At 40.0% G+C, this 19705-nt stretch overlaps 1 protein-coding gene across 1 annotated transcript in view; it reads right to left on the bottom strand.

The window, feature by feature from the left end:
* Positions 1–19705, bottom strand: part of LRBA (LPS responsive beige-like anchor protein) — a 746329-nt gene that overhangs the window by 451511 nt on the left and 275113 nt on the right. Inside the window, exon 35 of the mRNA XM_068990001.1 lies at positions 2912–3020. Within this exon, the coding sequence (XP_068846102.1) occupies positions 2912–3020 (109 nt within the window). The remainder of the gene's footprint in view (positions 1–2911; positions 3021–19705) is intronic.

Here is a 19705-nt window from a genome sequence, read left to right as displayed (position 1 = left end):
TCTTCAATGAACAATGTATAAAACCAGGAGGAACAACAGAAGGGAAGAACTAGAGATCGCTTCAGGGAATTGGAAATAGCAAGGGAACATTTTGCTCAAAGATGGGCACAATAAAGGACAGAAATGGTAGAGACCTAGAAGACATCAAAGAGATCAAGAAGAGATGGAAAGAACTGTACAAAAAAGATCTTAGTGAACCAGATTACTATGATGGTGTGGTCAGTCACCCAGACATTCTGAAGTGCAAAGTCAAGTGAGCCTTAGGAAGCACTGCTGATAATAAAGCTAATGGATGCAATGGAATTCCAGTAGAGCTTTTCAAAACCCTAAAGGATGATGCCATCAAGGCATTACATTAAATATGACAGCCAATATGGAAGACCCAACACTGGCCTCAGGACTGGAAAAGGTCAATCCCCATCCCAATTCCCAAGAAGGGTAGAACTAAAGAATGTTCTACCCACTGGACAACTGCACTCATCTCCCACGCTAGTAACGTCATGCTTAAAATCTTGAATGCTAGGCTTCAGCATTATGGGAACCAAGAACTTCCAGATGTCTAAGCTAGGTTTAGGAAAGGAAGAGAAACCAGAGATCAAACTGCCAACATTCGCAGGATCATAGTGAAAGCAAGGGAGTTCCAGAAAAACATCTACCTCTGTTTCATTGACTACACTAAAGTCTTTGACTGTGTGGATCATAACAAACTGTGGAAAGCTCTTAGAGAGATGAGAATACCAGACCATCTTACCTGTCTCCAAAGAAACCTGTATGTGGGCCAAGAGGCAACAGTTAGAACCCTGTATGGAACAACTGACTGGATCAAGACTGAGAAAGGAGTAAGACAGGGCTGTCTGCTGTCACCCTGTTCGTTTCACCTATATGCTGAGCACATCATGAGAAATGCCAGGATGGGCGAGTTAAAAGCTGGCATCAAGATAGGCGGGAGAAGCATCAACAACCTCAGATATGCAGATGGTACGACTAATGACAGAAAGCGAAGCGGGACAAAAGAGACTCTTGACGAGGGTGAAGGAGGAGAGTAAAAAAGCCGGCTTAAAACTAAATAATAAAAAACTAAGATCATGGCATCTGGCCCCATCCCTTTGTGGCACATAAAGGGGAAAAGGTAGAAGCAGTAACAGATTTCCTCTTCCTGAGCTCTAAAATCACTGCAGATGGTGACTGCAGCAATGAAATCAGAAGACAATTGATCTTGGCAGGAAGACTATGATAAACCTAGACAATGTGTTAAAAAATAGAGACATTACTCTGCAAAAAGATCCATATAGTCAAGCCTGTGGTGTTCCCAGTGGTCATGTACAGTTGTGAGAGCTGGACCATAAAGAAGGCAGAATGCCAAAGAACAGATGCTTTAGAACTGCGGTGCTGGTGAAGACTCCTGAAACTCCCCTGGACAACAAGGAGATCAAACCAGTCAATCTTAAGGGAAATCAACCCTCAATACTCATTAGAAAGACTGAAGCTGAAGCTCCAGAATTTTGGTCACCTGATGCGAATAGGCAACTCTCTGAAAAAGACCCTGATGCTGGGAAAGACTGAGGGCAGAAGAAGAGGGCGTCAAAGGATGATATGTCTGGATGGCATCACGGACACAACGGCCATCAACTTGGGCAAACTTCAGGAGATGGTGAGGGACAGGGAGGTCTAGCATGTCAGGTCCATGGGGTTGCAAAGAATTGGACACAACTGGGTGACTAAACAACAACAAATGGTCATTGTATTTAAATTGTTTTCTAATAAACATTTTTCCCACAGTTTCATTAGGGTTGATTACTAAAATGTATAATATGCTTTCTTCTACTTTTATTGATATTTTCATATGATTTTCTGATTTTTAATTGGTTGATTTATTCTATAGGTAGATATCTTAATATTATCCAAACCACCTTTGGAGTCCATGAATAAATTCTAAGTGTTCACATTTTACAGCTGACCCTTAAAATACATGGAGGTAAATACAATTTACCTTCCATATCCAAGGTTCCTCCACATCTGTAATTTCCTCTAACTGCAGACTGTGTGGTACTCTAGTATTGACTACGGAAAAATATCAGCAGATAAGTAGACCCACAAAGTTGAAACCTGTTTGTTCAAGAGTCAGTTGTATAGTTCTTTCATTACATTGTTGGATTATGTTAGGATTTTGTGCCCATGTTCTTAAGTAAAATTGGTCTTATGGAGTTTTATTTTTCCAGTGTCTTTTCTTATGTAATGATAGCTATATGAAATGAACCTGAAGAAGTTTTCATTATTTTTAATGTATCAGAAAAATACCAGCAACATTTGAATTATCTGTTCTTAACATGTTAGAAAGAACCCTCAGATGCAGCTTTTCCCTGCCAATTCTTAGCAAATGTTCCTGGCAAATTTTCTAGTTCACCTTAGGTGTGAATTTTTGTAATTTATATAGTTATGACACCATTAATTCTCTCTATGAATTCAAGAGCACAAATTCAGGAGCAAGGGCTGAGACAAGGACTGGTCCCAGGATGGCTCTGTCGCTTGATTCCCCTGTCAAAAGCTGGGAAGAAAGCTGTATGCACCTTCATTTCCTCTGCAGCATCCTCAAGGGTAAAAAACTTCATGCCTCTGTTCAGCTTCTCTCTAGAAACCTCAAAGATTTCATCTAACATACGGGTTTTCATTTCCAGTAAACCAGCTCTGCTTTGCATACAGGAGAGCAAGAGCGGTTCACTAATTTACTGGCCAAGACTACAGAGTCTTACACTATCTTTCCAGAATCCACTATGATACTCTCACAAATTAATTTTTAATTGTTTGACGGCATGTGATTGTTAAGACCATGCTGCAATGTTACCTACACAGTTGCCTATGATTAACGTTTTACAAAGGTAACTTCCTCAGATCACTCATAGGTATAACCTACCTCAAATTCCGCGTGTCTGTGAATGTCCTCTGCCCGCTGCCTGCTCAGGATGAATTCAGCTTCATTTGCTACTCTTACTAGATGATCCTTCATTGTTTGGCTAAGCAACCTATGAAGAGATGAACATTGTCACATGAATAAAGGCATCCACATGACATACGACTTTCCATGGCTCAGAGGTGGTGTGTTTGTTACTTAGGAGAGGGAAGAACATGCACTCTCCTTTTCTGGCATCATAACAAATGAAGGACTATTATTTCACAGTAAACAAATGAAAAACATAACAGCAAAGAGTGATCTTTCGGGCAACAGCAGATTAGCTTTTATCAAACTAACTATCCAACAAAAGCAACTGAAAATGCTAGATTAAATTTATGTTTTACTTTTTTAAGGTACTGGAGAGCTTCCAAGGTAGCCAAGATTTAAGGAGCCAGGACCCGAGAGATGTTCAGCATGACTTTTCCTGTTGACACATTTGCTATTCACATGTGGGAACAGAGAAGCTAAATACAGCTGTTATAACTTTTAAAGCACTAGGGGAAAAAAACGGGCTTTTATAACCTTTCAGGTGGAGGGATCCTAGTAGTTTACCCAGGTTTACAGAAATAGCAGAACTATTCTGTAGGAAACAGACAATAGACCAGTTCCGCAAAACAATACAACAGACCCCCAAACAGCACCATGGTGATGTGCGTGTGGATTAACTGGCAGCCAAAACACTGCAGAAAATTCTCAGAATCTCATAGAATGAGAAGGAAACAAACAACACCAACAAAAAGAAAGATGTAATAGACTCAGGGTAGGTCACAGACTCACAGTAGAAGGAGACTATTCCCGTAGTAGACCCAGGTTTTGAGAAGACCTAGGAGGGCTCCAAACTAAGAGTAGGCAAACTGTAAATAGGGCAAACTCTAACAGAGATTTTAAAAATTTCAGCTTTGAATCATCCCGGTCTTAATATATGTGTGTCAGTCACTGCTGCTGCTGCCGCTAAGTCACTTCAGTCGGTCTGACTCTGTGCAACCCCATAGACGGCAGCCCACCAGGCTCCACCGTCCCTGGGATTCTCCAGGCAAGAATACTGGAGTGGGTTGCCATTTCCTTCTCTGTATGAAAGTGAAATCGCTCAGTCATGTCCAACTCTTAGTGACCCCATGGACTGTACCCTACCAGGCTCCTCCGCCCATGGGATTTTCCAGGCAAGAGTACTGGAGTGAGGTGCCATTGCCTTCTCCGGTTAGTAACTCAGTCGTGTCCAACTCTTTGCGACCCCATGGACTGTAGCCCAACAGGTTCCTCTGTCCATGAGATTCTCTAGGAAAGAACACTGGAGTGGGTTGCCATTCCCTTCTCCAGAGATCTTCCTGACCTAAGGACTGAAGACAGGTCTCCGGCATTGTAGGTAAATTCTTTACCCTTTGAGCTCCTTGGGAAGCCCCACTCTTAATGTAATCAGCACCTAATCTAACTGCTGGGCTTCCCAGGCAACTCAGTGGTAAAGAATACACCTGCCAACGCAAAGAAACACAGAAAATGCAGCTTCAGTCCCCAGGTCAGGAATATCCCTGGAGGAGTAAATGGCAAAGCACGCCTGTATTCTTACCTGGGAAATTCCAAAGACAGAGGAACCTAGTGCAAAAAGTCATATATGACTAAGGAGTACAATCTAACTACTAATAAAAAATCAAAAGGAAATCCTCCAAGGGGAAGATATTATCATCTAAGGACTGTTAAATACAATTTCCTGCAACATTAAATACAATTTCCAACATTCAATCACCAATAACAGTGTTGAAATATACAAACTACTATAGGTAAAATAATAACTAGCGATGACTACTGTATAGCAAAGGGAACTCTACTCAATACTCTGTAATGACCTATATGAGAAAAGAATTAAAGAGTAAATAAATGTATATGTATAACTGAATTACTTTGCTTTACTAAAGAAATTAGCATAACATTGAAAATCAACAATACTCCTTAATTTTTTAAAATCACCAGTAACAGACAACACCAAAAGAATGAAAGCCAACTCACGAATAATCAAAATACTAAAGTTTCAAGGTGAAACCAAGCAGGGCCCTGTGGAGTTCCTGGGTATGAAAACCTTTCCCTGTCCAAGTTCTTTGGAGGGAGCAGACTCTACACTCCCTGACCCCCTGAGGCCCAAACAGCAGATTCAAATGGCTGCTAATCAGGGAAGGGAGGAGATGCAGAGATAAGACAGCCAAGAAACAATAGTGCAGGCTTCAGGCAAGGTCCTGGTTCCCCTCATTTCAGTTCAGTCCCTCAGTCATGATTGACTCTTTGCAACCCCATGAACTGCACCACGCCAGGCCTCCCTGTCCATCACCAACTCCCGGAGTTCACTCAAACTCATGTCCATCAAGTCGGTGATGCCATCCAGCCATCTCATCCTCTGTCGTCCCCTTCTCCTCCTGCCCCCAATCCCTCCCAGCATCAGGGTCTTTTCCAGTGAGTCAACTCTTCGCATGAGGTGGCCAAAGTATTGGAGTTTCAGCTTCAGTATCAGTTCTTCCAATGAACACCAGGACTGATCTCCTTTAGGATGGACTGGTTGGATCTCCTTGCAGTCCAAGGGACTCTCAAGAGTCTTCTCCAACACCACAGTTCAAAAGCATCAATTCTTCGGCGCTCAGCCTTCTTCACAGTCCACCTCTCACATCCATACATGACCACTGAAAAAACCATAGCCTTGACTAGACGGACCTTTGTTGACAAAGTAATAACTCTGCTTTTGAATATCCTCTCTAGGTTGGTCATAATTTTCCTTCCAAAGAGTAAGCGTCTTTTAATTTCATGGCTGCAGTCACCATCTGCAGTGATTTTGGAGCCCCAAAAAATAAAGTCTGACACTGTTTCTACTGTTTCCCCATCTATTTCCCATGAAGTGATGCAACCAGATGCCATGATCTTCGTTTTCTGAATGTTGAGCTTTAAGCCAACTTTTTCACTCTCCTCTTTCATTTTCATCAAGAGGCTTTGTAGTTCCTCTTCATTTTCTGCCATAAGGGTGGGGTCATCTGCATATCTGAGGTTACTGATATATCTCCTGGCAGTCTTGATTCCAGCTTGTGCTTCTTCCGGCCCAGTGTTTCTCATGATGTACTCTGCATAGCAGTTAAATAAGCAGGGTGACAATACACAGCCTTGATGTACTCCTTTTCCTATTTGGAACCAGTCTATTGTTCCATGTCCAGTTCTAACTGCTGCTTCCTGACCTGCATACAGGTTTTTCAAGAGGCAGGTCAGGTGTTCTGGTATTCCCATCTCTTTCAGAATTTTCCACAGTTTATTGTGATCCACACAGTCAAAGGCTTTGGCATAGTTAATAAAGCAAGAGACACATTAACAATATCTCTGAGCTCTTCATAAAACCAAAATCTCCAACAATTGGATGATGTCAGGATTCTTTATTCCAGAGAAGACCAACTGAGGTCAGATTAAAGGAAACAGAGAAGCTCATCAAAAGATAACCTGAGACCAAATGAAAGGAGTGAAGGCCCTGCACAAACCCTAATCTTATCCTTGAACCACTGAACCAAGCCTCAACCTTGACCATTGCTATAAAATCCCTCCCCAGTTCCTCCCAGGTGTGGACATGCCATTTTCCAGGGCAGGTGCTTACTCTGTCCCCTTCTGCCTGGCAAAGTAATAAAGCTAATCTTTTCTACTTCACCAAAAATCTTTATGTTCTTGGGCTCCAAAATCACTGCAGATGGTGACTGAAGCCATGAAATTAAAAGATGCTTGCTCCTTGGAAGGAAAGCTATGACCAACCTAGACAGCATATTGCTTTGCCGACAAATGTCCATATAGTGAAAACTTTGGTTTTTTCCAATAGTCACATATGCATGTGGGAGTTGAACCATAAATAAAGCTGAGCACTGAAGAATTGATGCTTTGGAACTGTTGAGTTGGAGAGTCCCTTGGACTGCAAGGAGATCAAACCAGTCAATCCTAAAGGAAATCAGTCCTGAATATTCACTGGAAGGACTGATGCTGAAGCGCCAATACTTTGGCCACCTGATGCAAAGAGCCAACTCATTAGAAAAGACCTTGATGCCAGAATATCTGAAGGCAGGAGGAGAAGGGGACGACAGAGGATGAAATGGTTGGATGGCATCACTGACTCAATGGACATGAGTTTGAGCAAGCTCCAGGAGGTGGTGAAGGACAGGGAAGCCTGGCAGGCTGCAGTCCATGGGGTCACAGAGTCAGACATGACTGAGCGACCAAAAAACAGCAACGAAGCCAGCGTTAAGAGCATTAAAAGGCAAACTTAAGAAAGGAAGAGTATTTATATTTAGTATTACATACTTCACCAAATATCAAGTATGATATTTAGAATACTTATAGTAAACAAGGAAATTACATCTGAAAGAAAAGGCAATAATCACAACAATAAAAAGTACCAAACTACACAAAACACATGGACAAAACATTTCCAAATGGCAAATAACTTCATGAAAAGGTTTTTAGGTGTTCAGGATTATTAATCATCAGGGAAATACAAACTAATACCATAAAAAAATATACTACAACTCACCAGAATCACTATATTTACAAAAATAGTACCAAAATTTGACAAGGATATGAAACTTAGACTCTCATAAACACAAAATATATTTCAAAGAATGATTATAGCAACTTTAGCCAAACACTAGTTTAGTCGCTCAGCCATGTCAGACTCTTTGCAACCCCTTGCACTGTAGCCTACCAGGCTCCTCCATCTATGGGATTTTCCAGGCAAGAGTATTGGAGTGGGTTGTCATATCCTTCTCTAGAGGATCTTCGGGACCCAGGGATCGAACCTGGGTCTCCCACATTGCAGGCAGACGTTTTACCATCTGAGCCACCAGGGAAGCCAAACACTAGCAACTATCAAATGCCCATTAAAAATAAAATGAAATTTTTTAAGTAGTGGAGTATTTATATAATAATACAGTAAAGAATCTAAAAGAAATAACTACTGTTATGCACAACACAATTAGTGTTAAGCAAGAGTACATCAAAAAATGCACACATATAAATCATCTGGTAAAAAACAAATATTTTTTAACTGGTTTATGGTAACAGAAGTCAAGGGATTAAGAGATGATTAGCTTGGGTGCTACTACAGACCTCTCCATATAGTGATTCACAAGGAACATTAGTAATGATCATACATATTTAAATGATGCAAAGAATTACCTTGAAAATATAAACAATTGACTCAGTGTTGGTAAATGCTTCCATAATACCATTCACCTATCAAATACCAACAGAATGATTCATTTCATATAAATGGGAGACTTCTGAAATATGTTAAGTAAAAGTCTTCTGAACTCCATTCTTTAAAATGAATTGGAAAGACAGGATGGTCAAGGCTAGGATTATGCTTTTTATGTAAATAGCAAGGGTAGCTAAACTGCAATTAGATAATTCCCACCTATAAAAGTTAGACCCAACAGTTATCACCAATGGCATGTCTACCGACACTCCATAGGGTTCTTCTGTTGCTTTACTGCAACTGTTTTATCAAAAATGTAAATTTAATATGCAGAGGCTTTGATATAAAGCAGGAGGTACACTCCTGTCATATGAACATGTTTTCACAGATGCAGAAAGATGTGTGTACAAAGGAGTTCCCCATAATATCTTACATTATTAAAAGAGAAAAACTGAAAAAACAAAAACATACAACCATATAATGCGATAGCCTGTATGCTTGTGAACTCGGTCACTCAGTAGTGTCTGACTCTGTGTGACCCTACAGACTTAGCCCACCAGGCTCTTCTGTCCATGGAATTTTCCAGGTAAGAATAACTGAAGTGGGTTGCCATGTCCTCCTCCTGAGTATCTTGCCAGCCTAGGGATCAAACATACCTCTCCTTTCTTTACCACTGAGCCACCTGGGAAGCCCATAATGGGAGAAAAGAATAGTTTTTCCACAGTATATTATTAAATGGAAAAAAATTTTGAAGAGTATTATGTATAATATGAATTTGGGGGAAATATGAAAGAAGATACATCAAATTTTCAGTTACCTAAAACAAGGTCAGAATTACTAGAATTGCTGCACATGAGACAAATGAAGCCTATCAACTATTTTTGTAATAAAGTTTTATTGAAACAAAGCCATGGCATACTTATCTGTTGAACTATTATCTACGGCTGTCATTGTACTGTCTTACGACACTAAGTTGCATAGTACTTCCTCTGTCCATGGGAGTTCTCTAGGCAAGAATACTGGTGTGGATAGCCATTCTCTTCTCCAGAGGATCTTCCCGACCCAGGGATCGAACCCAGGTCTTCTGCATTGCACGCAGATTCTTTACTGTCTGAGTCACCAGGGAAGCCCAATCATACTGGAATACTACATTGAGTAGCAGAGACAGAGATTATATGGCCTGCAAAATCCAAAATGCTTACTGTCTGGCCCTTTACAAAAAATGGTTCATTTCTCTTCTCTAGAAACTCAGCTCTGTGTCCTTTTCCTCACACTTCTCTATTCTTTTAGGTTTTACAATAAGCAGTTATTAAAAGGAAGGAAAACACAAAATGTCTGAGGAAAATAAAAAGGCTTTGCGCTCTTCTACCACTTTTTCCATATCTCTATTAAGTTCATATAACACTATTTATACTTTGGTTCCAGGTCTGTCAGACCTTTCATCATTATCCACAAGTTATCTCCCAGTCACTTTAGAAGTTAACAAAATGTCCTATCTATGATTTTTGACTAACATCATCAAGGTATCTTTTTCAAATGCTATTAAACGGTACACATTTAGACATAGAGATAAAAACAATCCCGAGTGCAATTTTAAAACCTGCTAATGAATAACTTCCTATGACACTGCAGAGAAAGCAACAACTTTCATGAATGGAGATGTGAAATACTGGTTTGTGCTTCTAAGTCTCTCTCTAGGGATCAAAAACCACCCAGAAATTTAACATCAATATACTGCCTCACAGCACTCAAATATTAATTGAATTGAAGAGTCAACGGCACGCCATTCTTCCAGTCCCCAAACAAGCACCTTCAAAGTCATTCTAGTCCCTTCCTCTTTGTTACTACCTCAGATTTGCAGATGGCACCACGCTTACAGCAGAAAGTGAAAAGAACTAAAGAGCCTCTTCATGAGAGTGAAAAAGTTGGCTTAAAGCTCAACATTCAGAAAACAAAGATCATGGCATCCGGTCCCATCACTTCATGGGAAATAGAGGGGGAAACAGTGGCAGACTTTATTTTGGGGGGCTCCCAAAATCACTGCAGATGGAGACTGCAGCCACGAAATGAAAAGAAACTTACTCCTTGGAAGAAAAGTTATGACCAACACCTATATAGCTAATTAAAAACCAGAGACATTACTTTGCCAACAAAGGTCTGTCTAGTCAAGGCGATGGTTTTTCCAGTAGTCATGTATGGATGTGAGAGTTGGACTATAAAAAAGCTGAGTGCAGAAGAATTGATGCTTTTGAACTGTGGCGTTGGAGAAGACTCTTGAGAGTCCCTTGGACTGCAAGGAGATCCAACCAGTTCATCCTAAAGGAGATCAGTCCTGGGATTTCTTTGGAAGGAATGATGTTGAGGCTGAAACTCCAAATCTTTGGCCACCTGATGTGAAGAGGTGACTCATTTAGAAAAGACCCTGATACTGGGAAAGACTGAGGGTAGGAGGAGAAAGGGACGACAGAAGATGAGATGGCTGGATGGCATCACCGACTCAAGGGGCATGGGTTTGGGTGAACTCCGGGAGTTGGTGATGGACAGGGAAGCCTGGTGTGCTGTGGTTCATGGGGTCGCAAAGAGTCGGACACAACTGAGCGACTGAACTGAACTGATATGGCAAAGGTGATGGGGCACACACTCCTGTGATACGCCACGTTATGTAAGCTCTCTCTTGGTCCACAAGAGATTCTCCAGCCAGCCTTGAAAAAGTAAGCTGCTATGGTGTGACAGGGCCATGTGACAAGAGGCTAGGACAGCCTCTGGGTGCTGAGATTAGCTCTTAGTGATCTAAGTGATCTTAGTGATTAGCCAGCAAGAAAAAGGGGATCTCAGTCCTCTGGGTGAAAGGAACTGAATTCTGCCAATAACCACGTGAGCTTAAAGGAGGACTCCAACTTCCAGCAAGAACACAGTTTGTGTAATTCCTTTCAGTTCAGTTCAGTTGCTCAGTCGTGTCCGACTCTTTGCGACCCCATGAATCGCAGCACGCCAGGCCTCCCTGTCCGTCACCATCTCCCGGAGTTCACTCAGACTCATGTCCATCAAGTCAGTGATGCCATCCAGCCATCTCATCCTCTGTCGTCCCCGTCTCCTCCTGCCCCCAATCTCTCCAAGCATCAGAGTGTTTTCCAATGAGTCAACTCTTCGCATGAGGTGGCCAAAGTACTGGAGTTTCAACTTTAGAATCATTCCTTCCAAAGAACACCCAGGGCTGATCTCCTTCAGAATGGCCTGGTTGGATCTCCTTGCAGTTCAAGGGACTCTCAAGAGTCTTCTCCAACACCACAGTTCAAAAGCATCAATTCTTCAGCGCTCAGCCTTCTTCACAGTCCAACTCTCACATCCATCCATGACCACTGAGAAAACCATAGCCTTGACTAGACGGACCTTTGTTGGCAAAGTAATGTCTCTGCTTTTGAATATGCTATCTAGGTTGGTCACAACTTTTCTTCCGAGGAGCAAGCGTCTTTTAATTTCATGGCTGCCGTCACCATCTGCAGCGATTTTCTGCAGACTTATAAAACTTGCAGTAGAGGATCCAGCTGAGCTGTGCCTAGACGGCCAACTCAAAGAAACTGCAAGATAGTAAATTTCTGTTGTTTCAAGCTGCAACATTTCTGGGAATTATTACATACCAATAGATAAGCAATATGAATACAGTTAGGACATAAGAATACATGTACTGTCATAATTCAGTAGAAGTCAAGATAATTATCAGTTCCTCAAGATGGAAAAAAGTACCAACAGAGAGCTAGAGCATAAAGATGAGCCTTAAATAAAGGGCAAAAGCATTAAGAAGAGGAAAGGTCATTGTGGAAAACAGTATGAATGAAGTTACAAAGAGGGGGAAAAATGTGTTCTGCAAAGAAAATACCCCTTCTATCATTATTTTTCAAGAAGCACACAGTGCACAGATAGCTAAATAGATAGACATATACTACTGTCCTCTTTTTTTTGGGGGGGGGTGCTTTATATACATGTAATATATGTAGTAAAAAAAAAAATGATGCAACACCTAAATAAGGAAGCAACAATGGAAACACAGAACAATTTTCAGTATAAGCCACACCACTATTAATATTTTATGTACCTGTTCATACATTTGTCTAAACTTATAAAAACACAAATGGTATCTGTGGTATACATGTGTATATATACAGAAATATGTATATGTGCATATAAATATTTAAGCGTATGTGTATAAAGGAGTCATACTATGCTGTTTATTTTATACTGTTTATTTTACTTAATGGTGTACCATTATCAAACAGAATTTTTGTGGATGGAATATAACATAATTTATTAAATTAGTCCCTTATTCACAGATCATTCTTTCCTTCTCTACCTTGACTGGTAATATCATTGCTATTTACCTAGTTACTGAAGCTAGAAATATCAACCGTATCTGATTCTTCCTTCCTCTTCATTCTTCACTTTCAGTAGAACAAGTACGGTCCGTTCTACCCCTCTAACACCTCTCAAGCTGTTTCTTTCTATAACGTTCTCCAATGCCTCATGAGCCCAACCTCACGGCTTCAATTATTACAATCTGTGTGCTCAGTCGCTTCAGTCATGTCCAGCTCTTTGCGACCCTATGGACTGTAGCCCATCAGGCTCCTCTGTCCGTGGGGATTCTCCAGGCAAGAAAACTGGAGCGGGTTGCCATTTCTTCCTCCAGGGGACCTTCCCGACCCAGGGATGGAACCAGCCTCTCTTACGTCTCCTGCATTGGCAGGCGTGTTCTTTACCACTAGTGCCTGGGACGCTCCCTGATGATTACAATAGCCTCCAATCAAATGTCTTTCCATTAATCTCATTATTTTCAACAACATCTCAACAGGGTTAGTTTTCTGAAATGAAAATTTGATTATGACTGTACATCTTACATTCGGAACTTTAATACTTCTTTACATCTTCCTACTATCCTCTCAGCCAGGAAGGACATCGTTTCTTATTCAACCTTCCTATCTTATAAATCCTTCAAAGCAAAACTCAGGATTTAACTTGATAAAACCTTTTCTGACTCTGTATCTGTTTTCCCTCCAAAGAACCAAAAAGACAAAGGTACATACGCCTCTTCTGTGGCACTTATTATACTGTACCATTCTGTATAACACCATTTTAATTAGGTATTTACAAATCTGTCTTCCATTTCAGATTGCACTGACCTTGAGTAAATTATCCTTATTATCTCCAGAGTATAGAACAGTGCCTAACCATTGGTAGAGGACTAGCAGTGCTTACACGGCAAATAAACAGTTCGAACATTTGCTTACGCCAGGCAATTCTAGGCTACTATACATAAGGAATACAAAGAATCATAAAACTGGCCACAGGGAGTTTACAGTGTAACACAGGAAGTTAGGACCACATGCAGGTAGCCAGGTGACCGTTATAAGCACCTTAAGGCTCTTAAACCATTTCTTACCTTTCTCAATACCACACAGCACATTCCCGGTTTGTCTCCTGCTCAGCAGCTGCTTCTTCACTGTCTCCTTTCCCCACTGCCTCCTCCTTGAATCACCTCTAAACTGTAGTTTCCCAGAGCTCAGGTCCTCTATCAAAATTATTTCATAAATCCAATGACTTTGACTCTCACCTGCATTCTGCTGATTCCTATACCTCCATCCCTACATTTGGTTCCCTGTACTTTCCACCCACACAGTAAACTGTCCAACTGAAGTCTTCACTGGGACACCCAATGAGCATTTCAAATTTACCATTTCCAACACAGAACTCTTCTTACCCGATCCCGACCTCATTTTTCCCTACTTCAATAAATAATTCCTAAGTCCCCTTAAAGTGGCAGAAGACATAGTAACTGAAAAACAACAACAAAGTCCCCTGAAATAAAACCCCAGGATTATTTCTTGATTTACCTTTCCCTCGCCTCCAAATCAAACTCATGGAAGCAAGTTCTACTGCTTTAACTCTTAAATATATCATGTATCCATCTCTCTATCACCACTGCTAATCACATCAGTCTCAGCCATCTTCACCTCTTGCCTGAAATATTGCAGTAGCATCTTCCCTGATATACCTGCTTCCTTTCTTGCTGCATATGCTGACCCTAACACAATTCATTCTCCACCTTCACCCAACCCTGCCTCTTGTTGCCTGTGCCCTGCAGCTTGTGGGATCTTAGTTCCCCAAAAAGGGATTGATTTCAGACACTCAGTGGTGAAAGTGTGGAGTCCTAACTAAGCTGGACTATAATTCATAAAATACTCCCCAATTCATACATTCTTTTAAAAACACAGCTTATGCTGTACAGAAAATTGGATAACCATGTGCAAAATAATGAGGTTGGACCTTTATTTTAGACCCTGTATAAAAACTGACTCGAATGGATGAAAGATGTGCATATAACACAGACAAATATAAAACTCTTAGAAGAAGACATAAGTGAAAAGCTTCCTAACCTCTAATTTGGCAGTGACATCTTGGACATGACACTACAAGTGCAGGTAACAAAAGAAAAACACTAAAAAATTTACAACTAAAAAAAAAAAAAAAAAGAAAAAAAAATTTACAACTTAAAGCATCAACTTAGGCTTAAAATTTTAAACTAACAAAATCTAAAACTTCTATCTAATCAACACAGTAAAAAAGGCAATCCACAGAATGGGAGAAAATACTTGCAAATCATATACCTGATAAGGGGTTAATAACCAAAATACATATGAAAAAAACTCCTGTAACTCAATAACAAGAAGAAACAAATAATTCAAAATGGGGCAAACTACTAAATAGCTATTTTGCCAGATAAGATATAAAATAACTAATAACATAGAAAAGAGACTAAATATCAAGGAAATGTCAAATGAAGAAATACTACCTCACACCCATTAGGATGGCTACTATCAGAAAATGGAGAAAATTCCTGTTGACAAGGATATAGAGAAATTTAAACCTTTTTGCACTGTGGGTGGAAATATAAAATTGTGCAGCCACTAAGGAAAGCAGTACGGCAGTTTTTTAAAAAATTAAAATATGACCTATATATCATATGGCTCATCCATGTGTCATATGACCCAGCAATCCCACTTCTGCATACATAGCCTAAAGAATACAAAGCAGGGATAAGCAGCATTACACACAAAACCAAAGGTGAAGCAACTCAGTGGCTACCTATCGGTGAAAAAATAAGTAAAACATGCTGTACACACATGATGAAATATTCAGTTCAGTTCAGTCGCTCAGTCGTGTCCGACTCTTTGCAACCCCATGAACCACAGCACGCCAGGCCTCCCTGTCCATCACCAACTCCCAGAGTTCACCCAAACTCACGTCCATCAAGTCGGTGATGCCACCAGCCATCTCATCCTCTATCGTCCCCTTCTCCTCCTGCCCCCAATCCCTCCCAGCATCAGAGTCTTTTCCAATGAGTCAACTCTTCGCATGAGGTGGCCAAAGTATTGGAGTTTCAACTTCAGCATCAGTCCTTCCAATGAACACCCAGGACTGATCTCCTTTAGGATGGACTGGTTGGATCTCCTTGCAGTCCAAGGGACTCTCAAGAGTCTTCTCCAACACCACAGTTCAAAAGCATCAATTCTTCAGCACTCAGCTTTCTTCACAGTCCAACTTTCACATCCATACATGACCACTGGAAAACTCTGCCTTAAAAAGGAAGGAAAGTCTAACATATGCTACAATATGGATGAAGCCTGAAGATATTATGCTAAGTGGGGAGAAAGAAAAGCCAGGAACCAAAGGACAATGCTATACAATTCTACTAATATGAGATGCATAGAGTAGACAAATTCATCGCAAACAAAAGTACAATGGTGGCTGCCAGGGGCTGGGAGAAGGGAGGAACCGGTACAGTATAGCAAGATGAGGTGAGTTCCAGAGATGGATACTGTAATGCTTGCAAAGCATAGGGAATGTACTTAATGACACTGAAGTGGACACTGGAAGATGGGTAAAGTCTAAGTTTTATATTATGTATATTTTACCACATAAAAATAAGTTAAAACCTAAAAAATAAACATTTTACTTAAATGCTGCCATCTAAACAAAACAAAACATAAAACCCTAAGTCGTATCATGCCACTACTCTGTTTAAAACTCTGCAACATATTCTCACCAAACAAAATTAAAACCAAATTTCTGACTACAACATACAGGGACCTATGCAACTGGAAATCTGGATACTTTTGGCATTTCCAACCTTCATTCTCTCCCTCAGTCATTTTGCTCCAGCCACTCTGGCCTTTTATTTGTTCCAATAATTCACAAACATCATTCCCTTCTCAAGGCCTTTGCTCTTGATATTTCCTTACCATACAATACTATGACCTAGATCTCAAACTGGCTACTTCTCTTCATTCAAATCAAGTGTCACTTCTTCACATATCTCCTCTAAACACACTATTATCGGTTTCCTTATAATTCTTCCCTCTCATAACATTCTCCTGTACTTTCTCCCAAGCATTTATTATTATCTGAATCACCTTATTTGTTCATTAATTGTTTAATATTTGTTCTCTCTCCTATGACAGTAAAGTCTTATTCACAGCTGTATCTTCCGGCTCCAGCAAAGTGGCTGACACACAGTGTACAGTCAATAAATAAGTACTAACTGAATGACAGAAAATGAGTGCCAATCCACCCTAAATCTATTATTTCGTCTTTTTTCTACATCCAAAATCTTAATTTCCATAAGAGCTAACTAAATCCTCATTCCCTCTAAGGAATACTGCACAATTTTATCTTAAAAGGTCTTTACTTAATGCCAGTCATATATGTAATATATGTAATATGTAATGTAAACATATATGTAATATGTTTATTACACAGCAGATATTTTACTTGTTTGCACAGTATCATAGCTACATATATTACTCTGTCCTCCGTATCAGACCACAAGTGATTGAAGAAGCATATGTTTTACTTATTCTTTTTTAATCAACCACAGCACCTAAGAGGTATTGTTCAGGTAGGCTGTACTTAATTGTTATTTGATAAATGGATAGTTTGTGGCAATTCCTTAAAGTTCTCAAGTATCTAAATTTAACTAGGTAATTTAAAGCAAAACTCTAGAGCCTTTAAATTAGACAACTATGTCAGAAATTTGTTTCAAAACTTTTCAGTATATAATAAAAAGTATTATCGTCTAATCTTAGTCATTTAAAAGAATATTTTAAAATCAGATTACAATGTACTTAAGTATTTAGTGTTACTTCCACAGAAGAAAGGAAGCATATGCATTTTTCCTTCATAATTTACAAAATGATTTTAAAATATAGTATTTCAGAAGGCCCTAACTACATGCTTCTCATTTAAGTTAGACACACAAATATGACTTTTCCTTTTATTATGGAACAAAAATGACTCCACAAAATAAGTAATAAGATATCTAAATGAAAAAAGAATTTTGCTTTTCTAAGAGGCAAATATTTTCCATCTATGTGTATATTTCCTCAAATATACAATTTATACAGTATTAAGCAGCTGTAGTTTTAATAGCTGTAAAAACTATCTTTCCAACAAAGAATTATAGGCGAATTAAAGTTTTAATTATAATGAACAGTCTCAAAATAGTAGGTTTACTTTTTAGTAAATTAAATCTCTAAAATGCAGAGCAAAAAATGATTCACATATATTAATAATAAGAAGAAAAACTAGGTGTAATTTATACCTCTAGCACAAGGAGAAAAAAAAACTGCTTGTGTCAGCCTTAGGAAACAAACAGCCCTATCAAGTGACCAAGTAGGAAAGATTCACGCTAGCAGCTCAATAAATAACCATAATGATGACAACCGTCGCCCATAACTACATTACAGCCCATTGTCCACATCTGATTATACTAGTCTAGACCTTGGGTAAGCACACACACACATTTTCACCAAGAGTTTTCCAATACTGCTGCTCTGTTTCCTGGGCTTTCTGTCACCCCCCACCCCCTGCCCCCACCGCCCATTAGCAGTGACTGTCAGATTTTCTCTACTAAACATCTTCACCATTGATGGGAAAGGAAAGTTACCATTTTACCATAGCCTAACAACTGAGAATATGGAAGCAATGTGTCTGAATTGGAACTCTCTCTCACACTATAATTTCTTTAGAATTAACCACAAACAATAGTCACAAACCAAATCTGAGATGAAAAAGTTGTTTCCAAAGTAATCCTTCAGTAATATCACAACTAATAAAACATCACTTCTCAGAATATATTTTCATTTATTAATATAATCTTCATTATTATATTGTAGTAAAGGGAAAGTGTTAGCTCAGTTGCGTCTGATTCTTTGCGAGCCCGTGGACTGTAGCCCACCAGGCTACTCTATCCATGGGATTCTCCAAGCAAGAATACTAGAGTGGACAGCCATTCCTTTCTCCAGGGGATCTTCCTGACTCAGGGATCAAACTGGGGTCTCCCCCATTGGAGACAGATTCCTTACTGTATGAGTAACCAGGAAAACCCTATATGGCAGCAATATTACATAACTTTCCATGTAACCAACTCTTTGATCACATCACACACACACACAGCATATTCAACAATCCAGTATCACAAAAACTCTTAAATGGATCTCTCTCTACTCTCTTCTGAGGTAAAGCCCTCAGTAACAATTTTGAGTAAGAATACAAAGGGTCTAACATCATAGAATACACAAGAGTGAGGTCTTAGAAACAACAGACTGATTATCAACAAAAGTCTATTTTTAAACAAACTTGTCAACATTCTCTAAAAGGCTCCATATATATTTAAAGCCAATCTAGAACTTTCTTGGTTTAGAAATAGTCCAGGTGGTACCTACTTCTACAGGCCAATACCCTTTATTAGGAAGACTATAATATATTCATACACTTTCCTAAAACTGGGACAGAAAGAGCAAATTATTTCTCTTGAAACTGTAAGAACTCAGTAACTTAATATAAATTTCAAATTTAACATATATGTTCTCCTGGGTTCCCTTACCCTACTGCTGCCTGGGCGCAGGAGGGCCTAGAGGAGCCCTCCCACACTGAAGGTCAGGAAGGGCGGCGGGAGGAGATACCCCTCATCCAAGGTAAGGAGTAGCGGCTGTGCTTTGCTGGAACAGCCGTGAAGAGATACCCCACGCCCAAGATAAGAGAAACCCAAGTAAAATGGTAGGTGTTGCAAGAAAGCATCAGAGGGCAGAAACACTGAAACCATACTCACAGAAATCTAGTCAATCTAATCACACTAGCCCCACAGCCTTGAATAACTCAATGAAACTAAGCCATGCCTGCGGAGCAACCCAAGACGGGTGGGTCATGGTGGAGAGGTCTGACAGAATGTGGTCCACTGGAGAAGGGATTGGCAAGCCACTTCAGTATTCTTGCCTTGAGAACCCCATGAACAGTATGATAAGGCAAAATGACAGGATACTGAACGAGGTACTCCCCAGGTCAATAGGCGCCCAATATGCTACAGGAGGTCAGTGGAGAAATAAATCCAGAAAGAATGAAGGCATGGAGCTAAAGCAAAAACAATACCCAGTTGTGGATGTGACTGGTGATAGAAGCAAGGTCCGATGCCATAAAGAGCAATATTGCATAGGAACCTGGAATGTCAGGTC

Source organism: Capricornis sumatraensis, chromosome 17 (assembly GCF_032405125.1).
Source record: "Capricornis sumatraensis isolate serow.1 chromosome 17, serow.2, whole genome shotgun sequence".
NCBI classification, from domain to species: domain Eukaryota; kingdom Metazoa; phylum Chordata; class Mammalia; order Artiodactyla; family Bovidae; genus Capricornis; species Capricornis sumatraensis.
The sequence above is the reverse complement of the archived record's forward strand: the minus strand, read 5'-3'. Positions and strand labels throughout refer to the sequence as shown.